Source organism: Salmo trutta, chromosome 15, assembly GCF_901001165.1.
Source record: "Salmo trutta chromosome 15, fSalTru1.1, whole genome shotgun sequence".
Taxonomy (NCBI): domain Eukaryota; kingdom Metazoa; phylum Chordata; class Actinopteri; order Salmoniformes; family Salmonidae; genus Salmo; species Salmo trutta.
Genome location: NC_042971.1, coordinates 39,646,249 through 39,666,427, shown reverse-complemented (window position 1 = coordinate 39,666,427; position 20,179 = coordinate 39,646,249). Strand labels below are relative to the sequence as shown.

At 42.3% G+C, this 20,179-nt stretch overlaps 1 protein-coding gene across 1 annotated transcript; it reads right to left on the bottom strand.

Annotated features, from left to right (window-relative positions):
- Positions 1-917: 917 nt before the first annotated feature.
- On the bottom strand, positions 918-16,636 carry LOC115149007 (sestrin-3). The gene is made up of 10 exons (XM_029691443.1): positions 16,364-16,636; positions 7,943-8,008; positions 7,457-7,657; positions 5,255-5,437; positions 4,873-5,106; positions 4,617-4,764; positions 4,402-4,520; positions 4,138-4,328; positions 3,812-3,956; positions 918-3,065 (listed from the first exon to the last, which is right to left on the bottom strand). The coding sequence occupies exons 1-10, from the start codon at positions 16,439-16,441 to the stop codon at positions 2,979-2,981; spliced, it is 1,452 nt and encodes a 483-aa protein (XP_029547303.1). The 5' UTR covers positions 16,442-16,636; the 3' UTR covers positions 918-2,978.
- Positions 16,637-20,179: the final 3,543 nt, after the last annotated feature.

The window sequence follows — 20,179 nt, the reverse complement described above, 5'->3', positions numbered from 1 at the left end:
AAAGGAAGGTGTATAGGTGGAAAAAGTTGTGTGTGTAAACTATAGGGTTACCCATGATGTTGGAGATCAGAGGTGTCTGGTAAGAGAAAGGCTGGTTGAGGTTGCCAGGATCAGAGTGGTACAGAAGGTGTTGGATGCTGAGGCAGTGAAGAGTAGTAGAGAAAGATGGGTCCAGGGTTAGGGATCCTAAGAGGAGGGGGACAGAGCCAAGCACGCACTAACGAGATCCTATTGGCACGTTCTAGCATATATTTGCATATTTCCGTTAGGGAAAGGGAAGGGAAAGGGGGACACCTAGTCAGTTGTACACCTGAATGCATTCAACCCAACCCCTCTGCTGCCTTAATTGACATCCAAAGCCTACTCTGTTACATGCGCATGTGCAATAACTCAATTCGCCTCCTTCTAAACAACAATATTGTTTATTTGGCAAAAAGTAAAATCTACATGACTTAGTCCACTCTGTTCATAACATATTCTAGTTTGGGAACAGAAAACAGTATTGAGATCAAACGTTTAATTGATGAGAAAATTTGCTTAATGTTGGCCAAAATCCAACTTCTCCATCTGCTGGTCACTGGGCTTCCTCTCATTACCATATTTGGCAGTGAGTGGAAATGCCAAGCAGATGCTTCACACTTATACATCCAATGAAATATCTGGCTCATTGTTCTGTGACGTTATCATGTCTAGCTAACCAGTTGAACCTCTGAGGTCAAACAGCAATTTTGAAACCTGATTTTACAGTATGTGTATTTGTGGGAGACATTTTTCTAAATAGCCTGATTTTCATGCCACAGTTTTATCTAGAATTTCGTTTATGCTAATATTTTCTGATGCTACAGATACACACATACCAGTATCATACATCCAGTTACCAGTATGCATGTTGATATATCAAATAAACAGAACAGATGTATTTGTAACTTCTTTATTGTTTTGAAAATGTCCTTACAGGCACTGTGTGAGGCACAGTTTCAGTTGCACTGTTGTCCTTTTAGCTTTGGGGGGGGGGGGGGGGACAAATGGCTGAATGTGGCTTTGATGAAGGCACGACCTCCCAAAACTACTACAACAATCCTGAAGCACAACCTGGGAAAGAGAGAAGTGCAGCTTTAACTCTCAGACCAGTAGATTATCATTTTGTAAAGTTTGGACAACTCAGCTTCCATCATCAGTTATAATTCAGATGATACATAGTCTAATTGGTGTTAACACAAGATGTTTATTAAAATAAAATATGAAAAACACTAAACTTAAAGGGAAAATCCACTTTTTCTTTAGTCCACTGTTAATACAGCATCATCATGATTGTGTACTAATGAAAAAAATATCCCTTTAAAAAGGTAGGTTGGCAAAAAGCAAACAGTACTTTGGTGAATGTCATCTGAGTTCACAGTGGCATTGATTAAACATTGTAACTAAACTTATACATGGGGGGGGTGCTACAATATGACACATTTCACATCTGAGAAATTAAATGCAAGAAAGATTGAGGGAGAGGAGTTAAGGAAATACTGACATTTCTTGCATATTTCCAACTGGGAGTTTTTTTCCTACAGTAAATATCTGCAAAACTGATTGACACTGCCATCAGCAGTTCCTACATTTGCAGATACAGATGTGCAAAGAGCAACAATCATTCACAAAAACACCATGATTTTTTTCAACCCTACATTGGTGAAGAAATAAGCATCAAATAAATTCTGGTGAGACAAAGTTAACAGTGCAGATTTTAGGATTAGGAATACACTCATGTGGTGATACTTCAGTAATTATAAAACAAAGAGCACATTCCCAGCATTACATAACTTATTGCAGTTCTAAAAATGTACTTCCTAATGGAATATAAAAATGCTTTGAAAATGTCTCATGGATCTAACATCTGTACACTGCATCTTTGGTAGAAATGGACAAGTATGCAATCTTAATATCTTACAGACCCAGTGAGAAACATTCAGCACAGAGCAGGATGAGAGAAGTCCTAAAATTGCTGATAACATTGCCACAAAATCGTGTGGCTACCTGCTGTGATATATATTCTGTATTAGGACTGTATTAGGACAAACATTGCAGATAAATAGTTCTCTAGAAATATTTTAAATAGCCAGATTTATTGACAAAGGTGTAAATATACTGAAAAGCGTAATTATTCTATCACAGCCTTTTAAAAGGTAAACTCAGCGATATGACAGATGCATAAAGTAAACAGCATAGTGGCTCAATTTCTGCAACAACTAAGAGTGATGAAGCCAGACGTTCAACTTCTGTTTTGGTCTCCTGGCTACCATGCTGTAAGTGTGAAGCGAACTCATACACATGCGAAGATACTGTGTGTGACTGTTAGAGTGAAGTTTCTTATCTCACTCATCTCAATATCTGCGGTGCTGCTCATGGCAACATCATTTAGCTGAGTCTACCTTTTTAAATTGCACATTTTTTTGAAATATTGCACTTTTTAAAATAGTGCCACAAAAGGGCTTGCTCTCTCAATCAGATAACATTTTCATCTTGCACCTGATATTGGTGGGACTGAACCAAATCAAGGCATTACATTCAGAGGTATATTCTGCGTTGTGCAACACCGTTTCCGGCTATTCAGTATCTTCCTTAGAGCACAGTGCAGTACTTTAAGGTTGCTTGGATAAATACATATATTTTTTAAAGTTAGTCATGAACTCCAACCCCTTCACTATGTCACTAAAGCCAAACTGGCAATATCATTTTGGCAAAAATTTGCACAATTTCACAATTTCCTTCATTTTCACATACTTCCTCTTTTAAAAGGGCATTAAGCTAAAAAAAATAGTTCAAAGTCCCCATCCAACCATACAGTAAGAGGCCAGTGTTAGAGACATGTGCCTGGTAGTGAGACAGTTTCCAGTTTCCTGGAGAGGGGAAGGCCAGTAGTGGTGTTGGGGGGACGTGGGCTGGGGTTTCTATTGGTCAGTTGGAGACAGATGGCCTGCTGTGGTTGGTCAGGTCATGTAGCGTGTGATGGCGCGCAGGGCATATAGCAGTTCTGCCTGAATCCTGGCCTCCATTAGGAGTAGGTTCACATGGACCTGGAAGGGGCATGGTGGCCAGAGGATTAGCATACCATACATACTATAACACAGTGCAGTTACTTTATATAACTGGAATGGTATGGACTGCAGTATGGACAGCCATTGAGATGTAAAATGGATATGCATTTGCAGAATGTAGCACAAGGCTATAAGAGACAAAAGACAATTCACTGAGTCGGATATGTAAACCAAGTGAGATTCTGTTGAGAAACGTTATGGGGTCCGAAGGAAAATATGCTTGTACAGACATAATTACTAACTAAAGTGAATGCTGCTGTCCTCATTACGTCAGGGATGAGACATTTGTTCCAGGTTGTCTTGACCTGAGCATTAAAAACAAGACAATGACCCACTTCCACGCTGCTGGTTCTAATAATAACTCAAGCTCGTCTTTCATCTCTTTCAGCCCAGTCAGATTCCAATATGGGGCCTCTGCAGAACAACTCAAAACACAATAACAGCATGTTCCTGTGGCCAAGAGCTTCATTTCCTCCAGCTCTGCTCAATAGTTCTAGTGTACTCATGAGCCAAAGCCTCCTGCAGAAACACAATCTAACAGCATGACCAGCCCTGCCACTGAACTCTGGCCTAGTTACAAAGACATATCAGGATTCACAAGATCCTTTTTATGGCTGTTGACAGTGTAAAGCAAAGCAAAACGTTGTTTTTCAAAGGATACACACGTACATAAACACCATACGATTATACACTCTCACAAACACGAGCATCTGCAGTTTTCTAACCTTCTCGGAGTGACGGAACTGCCTCCAGTAGCTGTCGTACATGCGACGCGTGGTCCTCTCTGGATAACATGTTACCGTCTTTATATAGACCTTTAGGCTGCGTTCCAATAGCTGATTCACCTCCCCATAGTCATAGTCATCATATCTGCAGACAGGACATCAAGCCTGGAGCATCACTTTACAGTATGGACTACTTCAGGGCTTCAATAAACACTTACTCACTCATTTAAATATTATCATTATCACACTAACTTGATTGATGCTAAGTGTCCACACTTGATAGTGAATGAGAAATGTATGTGACAGAGAGGGCACTGATGCCTTACCTGATGCCATACATGCAGTGCACGTAGTTGAAGAGTGCACGTCGGAGCATGGTGGTGTCCACGTCCTCGTGACTGGCCATGTTATAGTAGGTCAGGTCACACGCTGTCCGGAACTTGTCATCCAGCAGCAGCCCGATGTCTGAATAAAGCCTGTTGACCAGAGAGAAACCATGGTCCTCCCACGAGTAGTCCTACAGACAGAGAGAAAGCGAGTGAAGTTGTTCAGGCATGACAGTGGAATTAAGGTTTTCCATTATCACCCACCTGTGCTCTAAAGGTTGGTGGATTGTCTTCTCCTCGTCGAGAAAAGTCCTGGTACCCGAAGGTGGCATCTTCCACAAACTGAGACACTTTAGATGTGGGCATCACCTCATCCTCCAAATCTGCAGAGTCACAATGGAGATGGATCATAATCAGTAATCACATAATCCCTTTACTCAGTGAGAGAGAGACAACAGGAACAGGTGTGGTTGCAGTACCTCCAGAGCCCACCAGTAGGCTCTCTTTCTTCTCCTTCTCGAAGCGTGTGGCCATCTCCTCCTGCGAGGCCTCATCCTCCTCTCTCTCCTCCTGCAGCCTCTTCATTCTGTCCATCAGCGCCTCCAACTCACTGACCGAGTCTGTGGTCTGAAAAACACACAACAAACCAGAACTCTGTTATTAAGACAATAGAGTTACACATACTTAGATACATTTCCAACACAATCCCTCCAAACACACATATTTAAATCTCACCTCAGGGCTGGTACTGCTGAGATCTCGGTCCAGGTGATGGTCGCTTGCCAGGTCACATGTACAGTAGTTGCTGATGTAGACGGCCTGGAAGCCGTTGGCGTTTTGTGTGTCCACCTGGGGGTTGATGCCACTGCCAAACACAAAGCTTGCCAGGGCATGGAAATGGGCCAATATGACCACAGCATGGACCAGCTCTGCCAAAGACCAACTGTGCTCCCCTGTCTTCACCAAGTTCTAAAGTAGAGGGGAAGAGAAAGGTTTGGTGCGAGTTACTTTGTGTGCGTATGTGGATAAAAGTCGTGTTTTTGAATAGATACAGTATGTGCATATGTGGATGATGTACTTGAATAAGTGTATGTTTTATACATGTCTGTGTTCTAACCTGAATGTGCTCTTTGGTGATGAGCCAAGGTCTGTGTGCTAGGAGCTTGTTGATCTCGTTGAGGTTCCTCAGTCTCTGAGGGATGTACTGCAGGCCCTTCAGCCAGTCCAGACACACCCCCATCCTGTAGAACTCACGCACATGCAGAGACACCAGGAAGGAACACTGGTGACGCGCTGCAGCCTGGAGAGAACAAGAGGGGAGGCTTTCATATTTCTATTATTTATAGCCTACTGGGAAAACTCTTCCTTTACTGCATATACTTTGTTGTTTTCTACTGTCTAAACTATTTATATTCTTGTTCTATATACCATAGGTGTCTGGCTAGACTGTAAACTCTCCTTCCAGACTCACATTAAGCATCTCCAATACAAAATTAAATCTAGAAGCGGCATCCTATTTCACAAAAAAAAGCATCCTTCACTCATGCTGCCAAACATACCCTCGTTAAACTGACCATCCTACCGATCCTCGACTTCGGCGATGTAATTTACAAAATAGCCTCCAACACTCTACTCAACAAATTGGATGCAGTCTATCACAGTGCCATCCATTTTGTCCCCAAAGCCCCATATATCACCCACCACTGCGACCTGTACGCTCTCGTTGGTTGGCCCTCGCTTCATACTCGTCGCCAAACCCACTGGCTCCAGGTCATCTACAAGTCTTTGCTAGGTAAAGCTCCGCCTTATCTCAGCTCACTGGTCACCATAACAACACCCACCCGTAGCACGCGCTCCAGCAGGTATATCTCACTGGTCACCCCCAAAGCCAATTCCTCATTTGGCCGCCTTTCCTTCCAGTTCTCTGCTGCCAATGACTGGAACGAATTGCAATTTTTTTTTTTAAATCACTGAAGCTGGAGACTCATATCTCCCTCACTAGCTTTAAGCACCAGCTGTCAGAGCAGCTCACAGATCACTGCACATAGCCCATCTGTAAATAGCCCATCCAACTACCTCATCCCCATACTGTATTCATTTATTCATTAATCTTGCTCCTTTGCACCCCAGTATCTCTACTTGCGCATTCATCTTCTGCACATCTATCACTCCAGTGTTTAATTGGTATATTGTAATTGCTTCGCCACCATGGCCTATTTATTGCCTTACCTCCCCCTTATCTTACCTCATTTGCACACATTGTATATAGAGTTTTTCTACTGTATGTTTGTTTATTCCATGTGTAACTCTGTGTTGTTGTTTGTGTTGCACTGCTTTGCTTTATCTTGGCCAGGTCGCAGTTGTAAATAAGAACTTGCTATCAACTAGCCTACCTGGTTAAATAAAGGTGAAATAAATAAAATAAATATTCTGGGTAGTACTGTATTTAACAGTCCTGTTTTAGTTGGCATTCACCATGTAGCTGGCATGGCAGACTAATATAAAGCATACATACTGCCTGTATATGCATGATCTATACTAAATTAACATTTTCTATGCACGTTGTATACTGTCAATTCTAAGCATGACTTATTTTAATCTGCACATTGATTGTTTCCACATGGTTCTTTAACAATGCATTGCATTCAGCTGTTCCTCCTGACATAACATGCTGCGTCGTTAAGAGTGAGGGGGCAGACTTTGGCCTAGTTGTGGGCCACATCAGGAACTGGGTGAGTTGGAGGTGGGCTGGGAGGACCCTCTGAAATGGCTGCATAACAAAGCTCCACAGATGGAAGTGTTGAGTGGACAGTGTGCCTAAGCGCGCGCACACCTCTCTCTCTCTCTCTCCCTCCCTCAGGGGAATCTCAGCACTGAGACGAAAGTTTAAACACCATGAAGAAAAATATAACCCGTCACGTCGGGACAGCCATTGGTTGTTAGGGAAATGGGTGAATATGGAGATGATATAAATCAGTAGATGAGTTAGATAGGTCTCCTGAGCAGGGAGGGAGAATCTAAGGGAGGACGTGTCTATGCAGGAGACATCCCCATCGGCTTAGCTTGACCTTTGACCTATCCTGTATCATGCAGCTTCAGGTAGAAGTTGCCTGTAGGATCAGCTTACCTTACCTATATCCTAACCTCAACCATTGCAGGGAACAATGGCTGCGTCTGAAATGGCACACTATATATTAGTACACTTCTTTTGACCTGTTCCCAGGGCTCTGGTCAAAATTAGTGCTCTATATAGGGAACTATGGTGCAATTTTAGACACAACCAATGATAATCTCTTGTTCATCCTACTCCAGTGTTTACCATGATGGCGATGTAGTGTCGGCAGTGGAGAGGCAAGGGGCCGTCCATCCTCAGCAAGTAGAACTGGCTGTGCAGGAAGGACTCCAGGTAGTGGGGGTGCAGTCCCATCACCTGGGTCAGGTGGTCCACATGGCCCAACGGAGAGTAGGCCTCGGCTAGGAGCTGCTCTGTGAGGGGGTCCACTTGGGACGCCTCCACAATCTGGAACCAGGAAGGAGGGATAGGGGGAAGGGGTCCGGCAGGACAGTGAAGAGAGAGGTTTCAGTCAGGCAGTGTGTATTGAAATTGTGTTACAGTAAAAAATATGCTGCTGTAATCTAAAATATGGTTTACACCTCTAAATTCGAGGCTAGGAGAACATAAAGGTGGAAAGAAAGACAAAGGGCAAAAAGTTCTAGAGATTAAACAAAAGTGACAGAAAACGAGAGTGTAAGCAGGACAGGGGGAAATATAGCCTCAAGACAGAGAACGAAAGCATTTTCTCACCTCTTCCTTTGGAATGAAGGCACTGGGTCCACTGGAGAAGGGTCGCGGCACTCTGACTCCTTTCTCCTGAGACGAGACAAGAGCGGTAGATAAGGAAACTGGGTTAGCTAAGGAACCGTAGTACACAAGGAACTTAGATGTACAACCCCACTTTAAGCACAACCTAAATGAACTCTTAGCCATGTTGGGAAACAAAGAAAAAAACTTAAATGAAGTGAAAAAGAGGGCATGTACAGTGCCCGGGAAAGTATTCAGACCCCTTGACTTTTTCCACATTGTTACATTAGCCTTATTCTAAAATTGATAAAATTGTTTTTTTCCCCCTCAATCTAAACACAATACCCCATAATGACAAAGAAAAAATGGGTTTAGAAATTTTAGCAAATTTATTCAAAATAACATTAACTGAAATATTGCATTGACATAAGTATTCAGACCCTTTACTCAGTACTTTGTTGAAGCACCTTTTCAGCGATTACAGCCTCAAGTCTTCTTGGATAGGATGCTACAAGCTTGGCACACCTGTATTTGGGGAGTTTCTCACATTCTTCTCTTCAGATCCTCTCAAGCTCTGTCAGGTTGACTGGGGAGCGTCGCTGCACAGCTATTTTCAGGTCTCTCCAGAGATGTTCGATCGGGTTCAAATCCGGGCTCTGGCTGGGCCACTCAAGGACATTGAGACTTGTCCCAAAGCCACTACCGCAATGTCTTAGCTGTGTGCTTAGGGTCGCTGTCCTGTTGGAAGGTGAACCTTCGCCCCAATCTGAGGTCCTGAGCGCTCTGGAGCAGGTTGTCATCAAGGATCTCTGTACTTCTTTCCCTCGATCCTGACTAGTCTCCCAGTTCCTGCCGCTGAATGAAAAACATCCCCACAGCATGATGCTGCCAGCACCATGCTTCACTGTAGGGATGGTGCCAGGTTTCCTCCAGACGTGATGCCAAAGAGTTCAATCTTGGTTTCATCAGACGAGAGAATCCTGTTTCTCGTGGTCTGAAAGTCATTTAGGTGCTTTTTGTCAAACTCCAAGCAGGCCATCATGTGCCTTTTGTCTGGCCATTCTACCATAAATGCCTGATTGGTGGAGTGCTGCAGAGATGGTTGTCCTTCTGGAAGGTTCTCCCATCTCCACAGAGGAACTCTGGAGCGCTGTCAGAGTGACCATCGGGTCCTTGGTCACGTCCCTGACCAAGGCCCTTCTTCCCCGATTGCTCAGTTTTGGCTCCAGGAAGAGTCTTGATGGTTCCAAACTTCTTCCATTTAAGATTGATGGAGGCCACTGTGTTCTTGGTGACCTTCAATGCTGCAGAAATGTTTTGGTACTCTTCCCCAGATCTGTGCCTCGACACAATCCTGTTTCTGAGCTCGGACAATTCCTTCAACCTCATGGCTTGGTTTTTGCTCTGACATGCACTGTCAACTGTGGGACCTTATATATTCCAAATCATGTCCAATCAATAGAAATTACCACAGGTGGAATCCAATCAAGTTGAAGAAACATCAAGGATGATCAATGGAAACAGGATGCACCTGAGCTCAATTTCAAGTCTCATATCAAAGGATCTGAATGCTTATGTAAATAAGGTATTTATTGTTATTTTATAAATGTGCAAAAATGTCTAACCTGTTTTCACTTTGTCATTATGGGGTATTGCGTGTAGATTGCTGAGAAAAACATTTAATTTAAGCAATTTTAGAATTAGGCTATAACGTAACAAAATGTGGAAAAAGGGAAGTGGTCTGAATACTTTCCGAATGCACTGTATAGAAGTGAGGTTTTATATGTAATGGGCAGCAGGTAAACCCAGTGGGTAAGAGCATTGAGCCAGTAACCAAAAGTACACTGGCTCAAATCGCTGAGCCGACTAGGTGAAAGATCTAACGATGTGCCCTTGAACAAGGCATCTAACCCTAATTGCTCCTATAAGTCGCTCTGGATAAGAATGTCTGCTAAGTGACTAAAATGTAACAGCCAGGCCTTGGTGCATCAATCCGTTTGCTCAGAGGTAAAGTAACCCCCTCCTCTTGTAACCTTTTGAGATGAGCAAACAGCCTGTGTGCACACACATTAGCCATGGAACATTGGGATCAAGTCCTGGGCAGAGGAAAGAACGGCAGCTTTATGGTTCACATTGTCGTGTGTGTGTGCGTGCGTGTGTCTGGCATGTTAAAGTGTAGCTTTATGTTAGGTTGTGTATGTCACACCTGTACATCTATTGAACTTAATGTACTGAGAGCTCTGAGGAGAGAGGGAGGTTAAAGAGATCTCTTCCCAGAGGCAGTGGTGTAAAGTAATTAAGTAAAAATACTTTTAAATACTACACCGAACAAAAATAGAAACGCAACATGTAAAGTGTTGGTGATCCCAGAAATTGTCCATATGCACAAAAAGTGTATTTCCCTCAAATTTTGTGTACAAATTTGTTTCGTACACTAGCCCCACAACGGCAGACAAATTAGTTTCGTACACATGTCCAACTAGCCCCACAACCGCAGACCACGTGTAACCACGCCAGCCCAGGACTTCCACATCTGGCTTCTTCACCTGCGGGATCGTCTGAGACCAGCCACCCAGACAGCTGATGAAACTCTGGGTTTGCACAACCGAAGAATTTCTGCACAAACTGTCAGAAACCATCTTAGGGAAGCTCATCTGCGTGCTCACCCTTCTCACCAGGATCTTGACCTGACAAGAGTTTGACATCGTAACCGACTTCAGTGAGCAAATGTTCACCTTCGATGGCCACTGGTATGCTGGAGAAGTGTGATCTTCACAGATGAATCCTGGCTTCAACTGGCATCATGTGGGCGAGTGGTTTGCTGAGGTCAACATTGTGAACAGAGTGCCCCGTGGGGGTGGGGTTATGGTATGGGCAGGCATACGCTACGGACAACTAACACAGTTGCATTTTAGCGATGGCAATTGATTGCACAGAGATACAGTGACGAGATCCTGAGGCCCATTGTCGTGCCATCTATACACAATTCCTGGAAACTGAAAATGTCCCAGTTCTTCCATGGTCTGCATGCTCAAGAGACATGTCCCCCATTGAGCATGTTTGGGATGCTCTGGGTTGCGTGTTCCAGTTTGCGCCAATATCCAGCAACTTCGCACAGCCATTGAAGAGGAGTGAGACAACATTCCACAGGCCAGAATCAACAGCCTGATCAACTCTGTGAAGGAGATGTCACACTGCATGATGCAAATGGTGGTCACACTAGATACTGATGGATTTTCTGATCCACGACGCTAACATATATATTTCTTTTATACATTTTTTTCCTCCCCAATTTCGTGGTATCCAATTGGTAGTTAGTCTTGTCCCATCGCTGCAACTCCCGTACGGACTCGAGAGAGAGGTGAAAGTCGAGAGCTGTGTGTCCTCTGAAACACAACCCAGCTTCTTGCTTCTTGACACAATGCCCGCTTAACCTGGAAGCCAGCCGCACCAATGTGTTGGAGGAAACACTGTACACCGGGCGACCGTGTCAGTGTGCACTGTGCCCGGCCCGCCACAGGAGTCGCTAGTGCGCGATGGGACAAGAACATCCCTACCGGCCAAGCCCTCCCCTAACCCGGACGACACTGGACCAATTGTGCGCCTCCCCATGGGTCTCCTGGTCTCGGTTGCCTGGGACAGGGCCTGGACTCGAACCAGGAACTTTAGTGGTGATGCAGTGCCTTAGAACACTGCGCCACTCGGGAGGCCCCCTAAACATTTTTTTAAAGGTATCTGTGACCAACAGATGGATATCTGTATTCCCTGTCATGTGAATTCCATAGATTATGGCCTAATGAATTCATTTCAATTGACTGATTTCCTTATAGGAACTAACTCAGTAAAATCTTTGAAATTGGTGCATGTTGCATTTTATATTTTTGTTCAGAAGGATAGTAAAACAAAGAAAATTGGGGACATGACTAATCCTAACCCCACAAGAAAAAAGGCTATTTTAGATTTAGGGATTAGGTTTAGGGAAAATAGGATTTTGAATGTGAATCAATTGTTTGGTAACTGGAAAAATGTACCAGTTTCTCTAGTGATTTCACAGTTGACATATTTAGTCTTGTTCTACCGACTCCAGGAGAATCCTTTTTTCAAATAATGCAAGACATTTTTTTCTCTCACTTTATTTGGAATGGCAAACCAGATAAAGTTAAAAGAGCATATTTATATAACGAACATGAGCATTAAACTATTCAATATTAAAGACATTAAACCTCTCTTAAAGCCGCCATTGTACCAAAATTGTATCTACTGTAAATCCAAATAGGATTTCTAGCAAGCTACTAAGAGAGGCCCATCCAATGTTTTAAGAGTGGTATCTTTGCCTTTTTGCAGATTAAAACCTTACATTTTTGGTGGATTGACAATGGATGCCTGTTTAAAGTATCCTCCTTTTTAAATGAAGTCATACAGAGTTGGCTACAATTTAAATTTTATCCTCCAGAAAAGGCAGATATAATATTACAGCAAATAATTTAGCTAAAGTCCAATATACCGATACAGAAAAAATCTATACAATTTTGAACAAATTTACATGAAGGGTATAATATTTATGAAGGACATTGTAAACAAGAACAGTAAAATTATGTCACAAAAGCTAACAACAGTGTATGCTGAATACATATGGGGGGGAGAACGAGTCAGAGAGACCCCTCTCTGTTCCAGTGGCATATGTCTTATTACATAACAGACCTTTGAATGTGCCTTCTGTCAACAGACAGGCAATTTCCCGTGAATTTAGCTAATTGGGTTGAAGCCCTGTGTCTCCCACTGCCACACACAGACAGACAGACCTGCCCTGTGCTGCAGACAGGTGCAACCTGGTAGTAATCCCTCCCTCTTTCTTGCTATCCCCCTCTATTCTCCTATTCTCTCTGCCCTCTGGCTGTCTGGCCCTTTGTGTGTGATGTGAGTCTGTTGCTGGGGCAGTGTGGCTGATGCAACTACCTGAGATGATACAGAGAGATGTGGCTCAAATGCTCCTATATAGCCTGGCCTGTGCAGATCTAAAAAGAGCCTGGATCTGTCTGTCTCCATCACAAAAAAAACAAATAGACAGTTGTGTGATAATTGTGGGATAAGTATTTGTTAAATAAGTAATGAAGTAATCAAAAACAAGAATCTTACATCATAATTAAAGATAAATTAAGTAAAATGTCAAGTGACAGTTTTATCTCTCTCTCAGTAAACTCTAATTTCCAACCAATAGGTTGTCTGTTGAGAACAACCTGTATGAAACCTTTTGGGTTTTAACCTATAAAATATCAATAGTTTCTGCCTTTACCAGTATATGTATATCTGATTGAGGCATAGAGTATTTACCAGTATCTATTGGTAACTGTAGAAGGCAGACATGAAAGTGTTTTTTTTCCAGTCAGTGATGTTGGTCATGAAAGGGCTGACTCCGGTGTGCATACAGACAAAGCTGTCTCTAGGCATTGTAATCTGTATGTCCTCATGTTTTGTTGTTAAACCGATAACTGTGGCAACAGGGACAGGACAGAGTATTGAATCATTCATTGACTGAGAGCTGCTTTTGAAGTTCTTCAACAGAATGTTGTTTTTCTGTGGATTTAGACTCGAAGTAGAGATTTAGAAAGAAGTAGGAATTAAGAGGTGGAGTTAGATAAAAGTAGGGATTAACTAGAAATATACCAAAACATACACTGCTCGAAAAAATAAAGGGAACACTAAAATAACACATCCTAGATCTGAATGAATGAATTAATCTTATTAAATACTTTTTTCTTTACATAGTTGAATGTGCTGACAACAAAATCACACAAAAATAATCAATGGAAATCCAATTTATCAACCCATGGAGGTCTGGATTTGGAGTCACACTCAAAATTAAAGTGGAAAACCACACTACAGGCTAATCCAACTTTGATGTAATGTCCTTAAAACAAGTCAAAATGAGGCTCAGTAGTGTGTGTGGCCTCCACGTGCCTGTATGACCTCCCTACAACGCCTGGGCATGCTCCTGATGAGGTGGCGGATGGTCTCCTGAGGGATCTCCTCCCAGACCTGGACTAAAGCATCCGCCAACTCCTGGACAGTCTGTGGTGCAACGTGGCGTTGGTGAATGGAGCGAGACATGATGTCCCAGATGTGCTCAATTGGATTCAATTGTGCTTCTTTCACATGCATTGCTTGCTGTTTGGGGTTTTAGGCTGGGTTTCTGTACAGCACTTTGAGATTTCAGCTGATGTACGAAGGGCTATATAAATAAATTTGATTTGATTCGGGTCTGGGGAACGGGCGGGCCAGTCCATAGCATCAATGCCTTCCTCTTGCAGGAACTGCTGACACACTCCAGCCACATGAGGTCTAGCATTGTCTTGCTTTAGGAGGAACCCAGGGCCAACCGCATCAGCATATGATCTAACAAGGGGTCTGAGGATCTCATCTCGGTACCTAATGGCAGTCAGGCTACCTCTGGCGAGAACATGGAGGGCTGTGCGGCCCCCCAAAGAAATGCCACCCCACACCATGACTGACCCACCGCCAAACCGGTCATGCTGGAGGATGTTGCAGGCAGCAGAACGTTCTCCACGGCGTCTCCAGACTCTGTCACGTCTGTCACGTGCTCAGTGTGAACCTGCTTTCATCTGTGAAGAGCACAGGGCGCCAGTGGCGAATTTGCTAATCTTGGTGTTCTCTGGCAAATGCCAAACGTCCTGCACGGTGTTGGGCTGTAAGCACAACTCCCACCTGTGGATGTCGGGCCCTCATACCACCCTCCTGGAATCTGTTTCTGATTGTTTGAGCAGACACATGCACATTGTGGCCTGCTGGAGGTCATTTTGCAAGGCTCTGGCAGTGCTTCTCCTGCTCCTCCTTGCACAAAGGCAGAGGTAGCGGTCCTGCTGCTGGGTTGTTGCCCTCCTACGGCCTCCTCCATGTCTCCTGATGTACTGGCCTGTCTCCTGGTAGCGCCTCCATGCTCTGGACACTTTCGCTGACAGACACAGCAAACCTTCTTGCCACAGCTCACATTGATGTGCCATACTGGATGAGCTGCACTACCTGAGCCACTTGTGTGGGTTGTAGACTCCGTGTCATGCTACCACTAGAGTGAAAGCACCGCCAGCATTCAAAAGTGACCAAAACATCAGCCAGGAAGCATAGGAACTGAGAAGTGGTCTGTGGTCCCCACCTGCAGAACCACTCCTTTTTTGGGGGTGTCTTGCTAATTGCCTATAATTTCCACCTGTTGTCTATTCCATTTGCACAACAGCATGTGAAATTTATTGTCAATCAGTGTTGCTTCCTAAGTGGACAGTTTGATTTCACAGAAGTGTGATTGACTTGGAGTTACATTGTGCTGTTTAAGTGTTCCCTTTATTTTTTTGAGCAGTGTATTTAGAAATGTACTTGAAATGAATATTACACTTGAAGTCAATAATACAATTTTAAAAAGTATTCTATGAAAGATTACAATCATTTTAGCATATAGGTTTCATGGTATAGTTGTCCAAATCTATACACTCACATGCCTATACAAATATTACCGCTGAATGTAAATACAAATGGTACTTTACAGTGAATCTGCAGAGTAAAGGGAAGTGATGCAGTGGAAATATGATCACAATGCTAAACTAATATCAAAGGCAGTCTCTATTTGTTCTGCTAAATGTTTTTGAGTACATTAATTATGTAATGGATATGTGCCATCTGTGTGCAAAATGCAGATATATTTCTAATGAGTCTTTTTTTTCATTTACATGCAGTGAGTGAGTGAGTGAGAGACTCTTATCAATTCCCCCCCAACTCTATTGCTATCATACTGATTGATGACCATCCAGGGAATTAAATCAATGCAGATTGTTGTCTGATATGTTTGAATGGAAAAACAGCCTGATTGTCATCAAATCTGTGGCTCAGTTGGTAGAGCATGGTGTTTGCAACGCCAGAGTTGTGGGTTCGATTCCCATGGGGGACCAGTACAGAAAATATATATATATTTTTTTTTATGTATGCATTCACTACTGTAAGTCGCTCTGGATAAGAGCATCTGCTAAATGACTAAAATGTAAATGTAATTAACGTTCAGGTTGTTCTTGGACTGCAAAAAAGGCCATGATCGATGACTAAATTATTAGATTTGAGATGATTTAAAATAGACCTAAATCTAAAGCAATGTAGATTCTGAAGCAATTCTATAGATGATGTTGAAATACAGAATGTAATACAAAAATATCAGTAAGGGAAGGATTAGACCTGTGAAAAGAAATGTGGATGTCTGCTGAATCAGTAGATCTAATCAAAGCCTGCAGGATCTAATTGAAAACTTAATAGGGTTCAATGATATTTTATCTAAATTGGAAGGAATGACTAATCACCTTGATAAAACATGCTATTGGTCGACTAGTAAAAATAACATTTGGAGAAATCAATCTGAAAACACCATACCTTTTTCCTTATCACCTTTTGACAGATGTTACACATGTGAAATGGGTTGGGGGAGGTGGAGTCCGCACTGAAGCTCATGCTGGCCGCCACTGTAACCGTCGTAGAAACTGTACTTTAAATAACTGTAGGCCTATGTCACTCTCTTGGAGGTGTGGTAGTGGTGGGTTGGGTTGGGGAGACCGAAGAGGTATTAAATCACGAAGCCGTTTTTCGAGAGTGGTATACGGAGGCTCTGTCTTCCCCAGTCTCGCTCACCACACAAAGCCAGGCAGTTTCGTGAGCAAACGTCTAACTTTGCTCTGCCGGAGGTGGGACCGCCCACCAGCCAATAGCGGCGCACAACAGCTAGAGGGGTGTGTTTGCGAAACAACATACGCCTGCTGTCTTTAGTTAGCTATTAAAGCAATAACTTTCCACAACCCGCATCCTTTTATTAGACCCAAGACAACTAAAAAGCAACTTGAATCCGTACCAAATAAAGAAAAAACTACCTTCAGCAAAATAATACTTTGATGACTTCCCTGTATAGATAAATTACAATGCGTTTGTCATAAGTAATTTCAATTGGATCGAACAGCATGGATAGAACCAGGATTCAACATACTCTGGTCTACAAGGTTTGTTTTAGTAATAGGCTATATAGTCGGCAATAAAGTTTTACGTTGGTGTGTGTGTGTGTGTGTGTGTGTGTGTGTGTGTGTGTGTGTGTGTGTGTGTGTGTGTGTGTGTGTGTGTAGATGTGTCTCTGTGTGTAAACAAACAAGATGAAAGAAGAAGGCTCAGTAATTTGCAGAGCAAAGCAACACAGGTCTACAGCCAGGTAGATCCTCACGAATAAAACCATTATTTTCATCATTATACTAAAAACTATAAATGCACACATAAAGGAAGGATCCTGCTTTTGTTTTTTGTGTATGGGGCCATGGTAGTACTGGTAAGTCTGACGTGAGTCACCCTACTTTCTGCTGGTATGCTGTAAATTCTCTTTCATTTGAAATGCATTTTTAGTTGAGGAAGCAGAAAATATTGCATACAAGTACAACATTGAGTCAGCAAACAAAGAGAGCGGTGGTGGTAACAAAACCACTCAGCAGAAATCTTGACTAATCCAGCCCCACAGACATGCAAAGACATGTCTCCTCATCTTTCACCTCCTCTCTCTTCTTCCTTTCAAGTCTCTCACCCAGGGCTGGGGAGTAGTGAACTATGCAAAACAAAAATATAAACGCAAAATGCAACAATTTGGAAGATTTTAGTGATTTTTTTACTGAGTTACAGTTCATATAAGGAAATCAGTCAATTGAAATAAATAAATTAAGCCCTAATCTATGGATTTTACATGACTGTGTAGGGGTGCAGCTATGAGTGGTAGTGATGGGTCGTTCGCGAACGGAGTCGGCTCTTGTGGTGAACGTTGTGGTGAACGTTGTGGTGAACGTTGTGGTGAACGTTGTGGTGAACGTTGTGGTGAACGTTGTGGTGAACGTTGTGGTGAACGTTGTGGTGAACGTTGTGGTGAACGTTGTGGCCGGCTCGCATATCGGAAGAGCCGAATCTATTAATAAAAATATGAAAACATTAAGATATGAATAATCAAAAGATTTAAATGAATAGAATTAACTAATTCAAAGAACAAAAAAAGAAATAAAATATAGTGCACACACATTCGAAGTGCACACACATTCGTTCGGACTGTCTGCTCAGACTAACAGCCTCACCTGTTGTTCCTGTCAATCAGAAACTGTGTCAACCAATGAACCAAAGATGCATGAGGGAGGGCTGAGTCAACTCGCTCACAGTCACACACTTAGCAGCGAGGAGAGAAAGGAAGGACAGCTGTGAAAACAACAGCTGGAAAATGAGTCGGAAGCACAGTAGCATGTGGATGCATTTTAAGAATGTAGACAATGTTAGAGCACAGTGTAGAATTTGCCAAAACAAAATCTCATATAAAGCCGGTTCTACGCACACCCTACACCGGCATATGTGAACTGTGCACCCAACTGTGAAGCTAGCTGTAGCGGAGCTTCCAGAAACTAGCGGGCCTGCTAGTGATAGTGGTGGAGGGTTTAAGTGAGACTGCTTATAACTGACCCACCTATAGGCAAATCGTGCCATTTTGTTTTTACCAAGTTACTCATGGCCTCTAGTTTCTGTGTGCCAAATTAGAAAAAAGTTACCAATCTATACTTGAGTTATTTGACCATGTCAAGAGAAAAAAAAATCTAAGAATAAAAATAGGTTTGACAGCCTCGCTGTGAACCCCTAAATATGGGTGTTGGGAAAGCTACTCTGAAAATATAGTTTACCAAGCTGGCAATTACTTCACACTTGAAGAAGTTAAGCTACACTAAAGCTACCTTTAAGAAGAACAGTTTACTTAACTAAAGCTACTTTGACTACCTCGTGAAATTCTCATATTTAAATCTGAAATGTCATAGAATACAAATGCAATAACATAATGTGTCATTTATGCTATTAAACACAAAAACAATGTTTCAGAGGAGAATTAGGCAGGTCTGATGCCTGAAAATAAAGGACATTCTTGCCTACTTCACCCATATTTAATTTAATTTTAGCAAAAAAATAATTAACTACTGAAAACACGATGTAGATTTAAACCAAGCTACTGCAAACTCTAGTTTAATTGCTAGTTGAACTATATGTAGTAAACTACTCCCCAACACTGCTAATCTTATAATGAATGCCACTGATGCAATCAGTTTCTCCCTTACATTCTCTTTTGGAACAATCTACATTGTTTTTTACTTAACTGATTAAAAAGGTGACAGGTCAAAAGGTAGTTAGGGACAATCTCCTCCACCTCATTGCCAGGGAGTCTCAGCAGGCGATACCAGGTGACTCTGGCTTAGGTGCTGTACTACTCATTATCCCTCTGCATTAGGCTTTGAGTTGGGCTTTCCCACTTATATTTGTAAAGTAAAATTCTTTAAATCTCCCTATAAAAAAAACAATTACTAATCATTAGCCATAAAACTGAAATGTGCTCCATCAAGTATGTATCAAAGGTCATTCAACGTCTTGGTCAAAGGTCATTCAACAACTGGCTCACCCAAAATTCTCGCTGCTTAGTTTTTAATCCCTACTATTGTTGTTGTTGTCGTCATCTTTTTTCTAAGAAGAGTGGCATTTTGATTATTATTTACTGTTTGTAATGCTATGTGAATGGGTTGTACATACACAGTACAGGCCTTTAATTTTAACAGTTTTATACTTGAGTGTACCGTGTATCTGTACTTATCTTCCAAAATTAAATTTTTATATTTTTTATTTCACCTTTATTTAACCAGGTAGGCCAGTTGAGAACAAGTTCTCATTTACAACTGCGACCTGGCCAAGATAAAGCAAACCAGTGCGACAAAAACAACAACACAGAGTTACACATGGAATAAACAAACGTACAGTCAATAACACAATAGAAAATCTGTATACAGTGTGTGCAAATTAAGTAAGGAGGAAAGGCAATAAATAGGCCAATAGTGGTGAAGTAATTACAATTTAGCAATTTACACTGGAGTGATATATGTGCAGATGAGGATGTGCAAGTAGAAATACTGGTGTGCAAAAGAGCAGAAAAACAAAAAGAAATATGGGGATGAGGTAGGTAGTTGGTTGGATGGGCTATTTACAGATGGGCTATGTACAGCTGCAGCATGTGCTGTGTGGGCTGTGTACAGCTGCAAACATCCAGAGTAGTATATACTGTATGTTGGAGGAATTGAATACCTTCATTGTACTGTAGGTGATCACTATGCTGTACTAATACTGTAAGAATAACTGGAGAGAAAAATACTC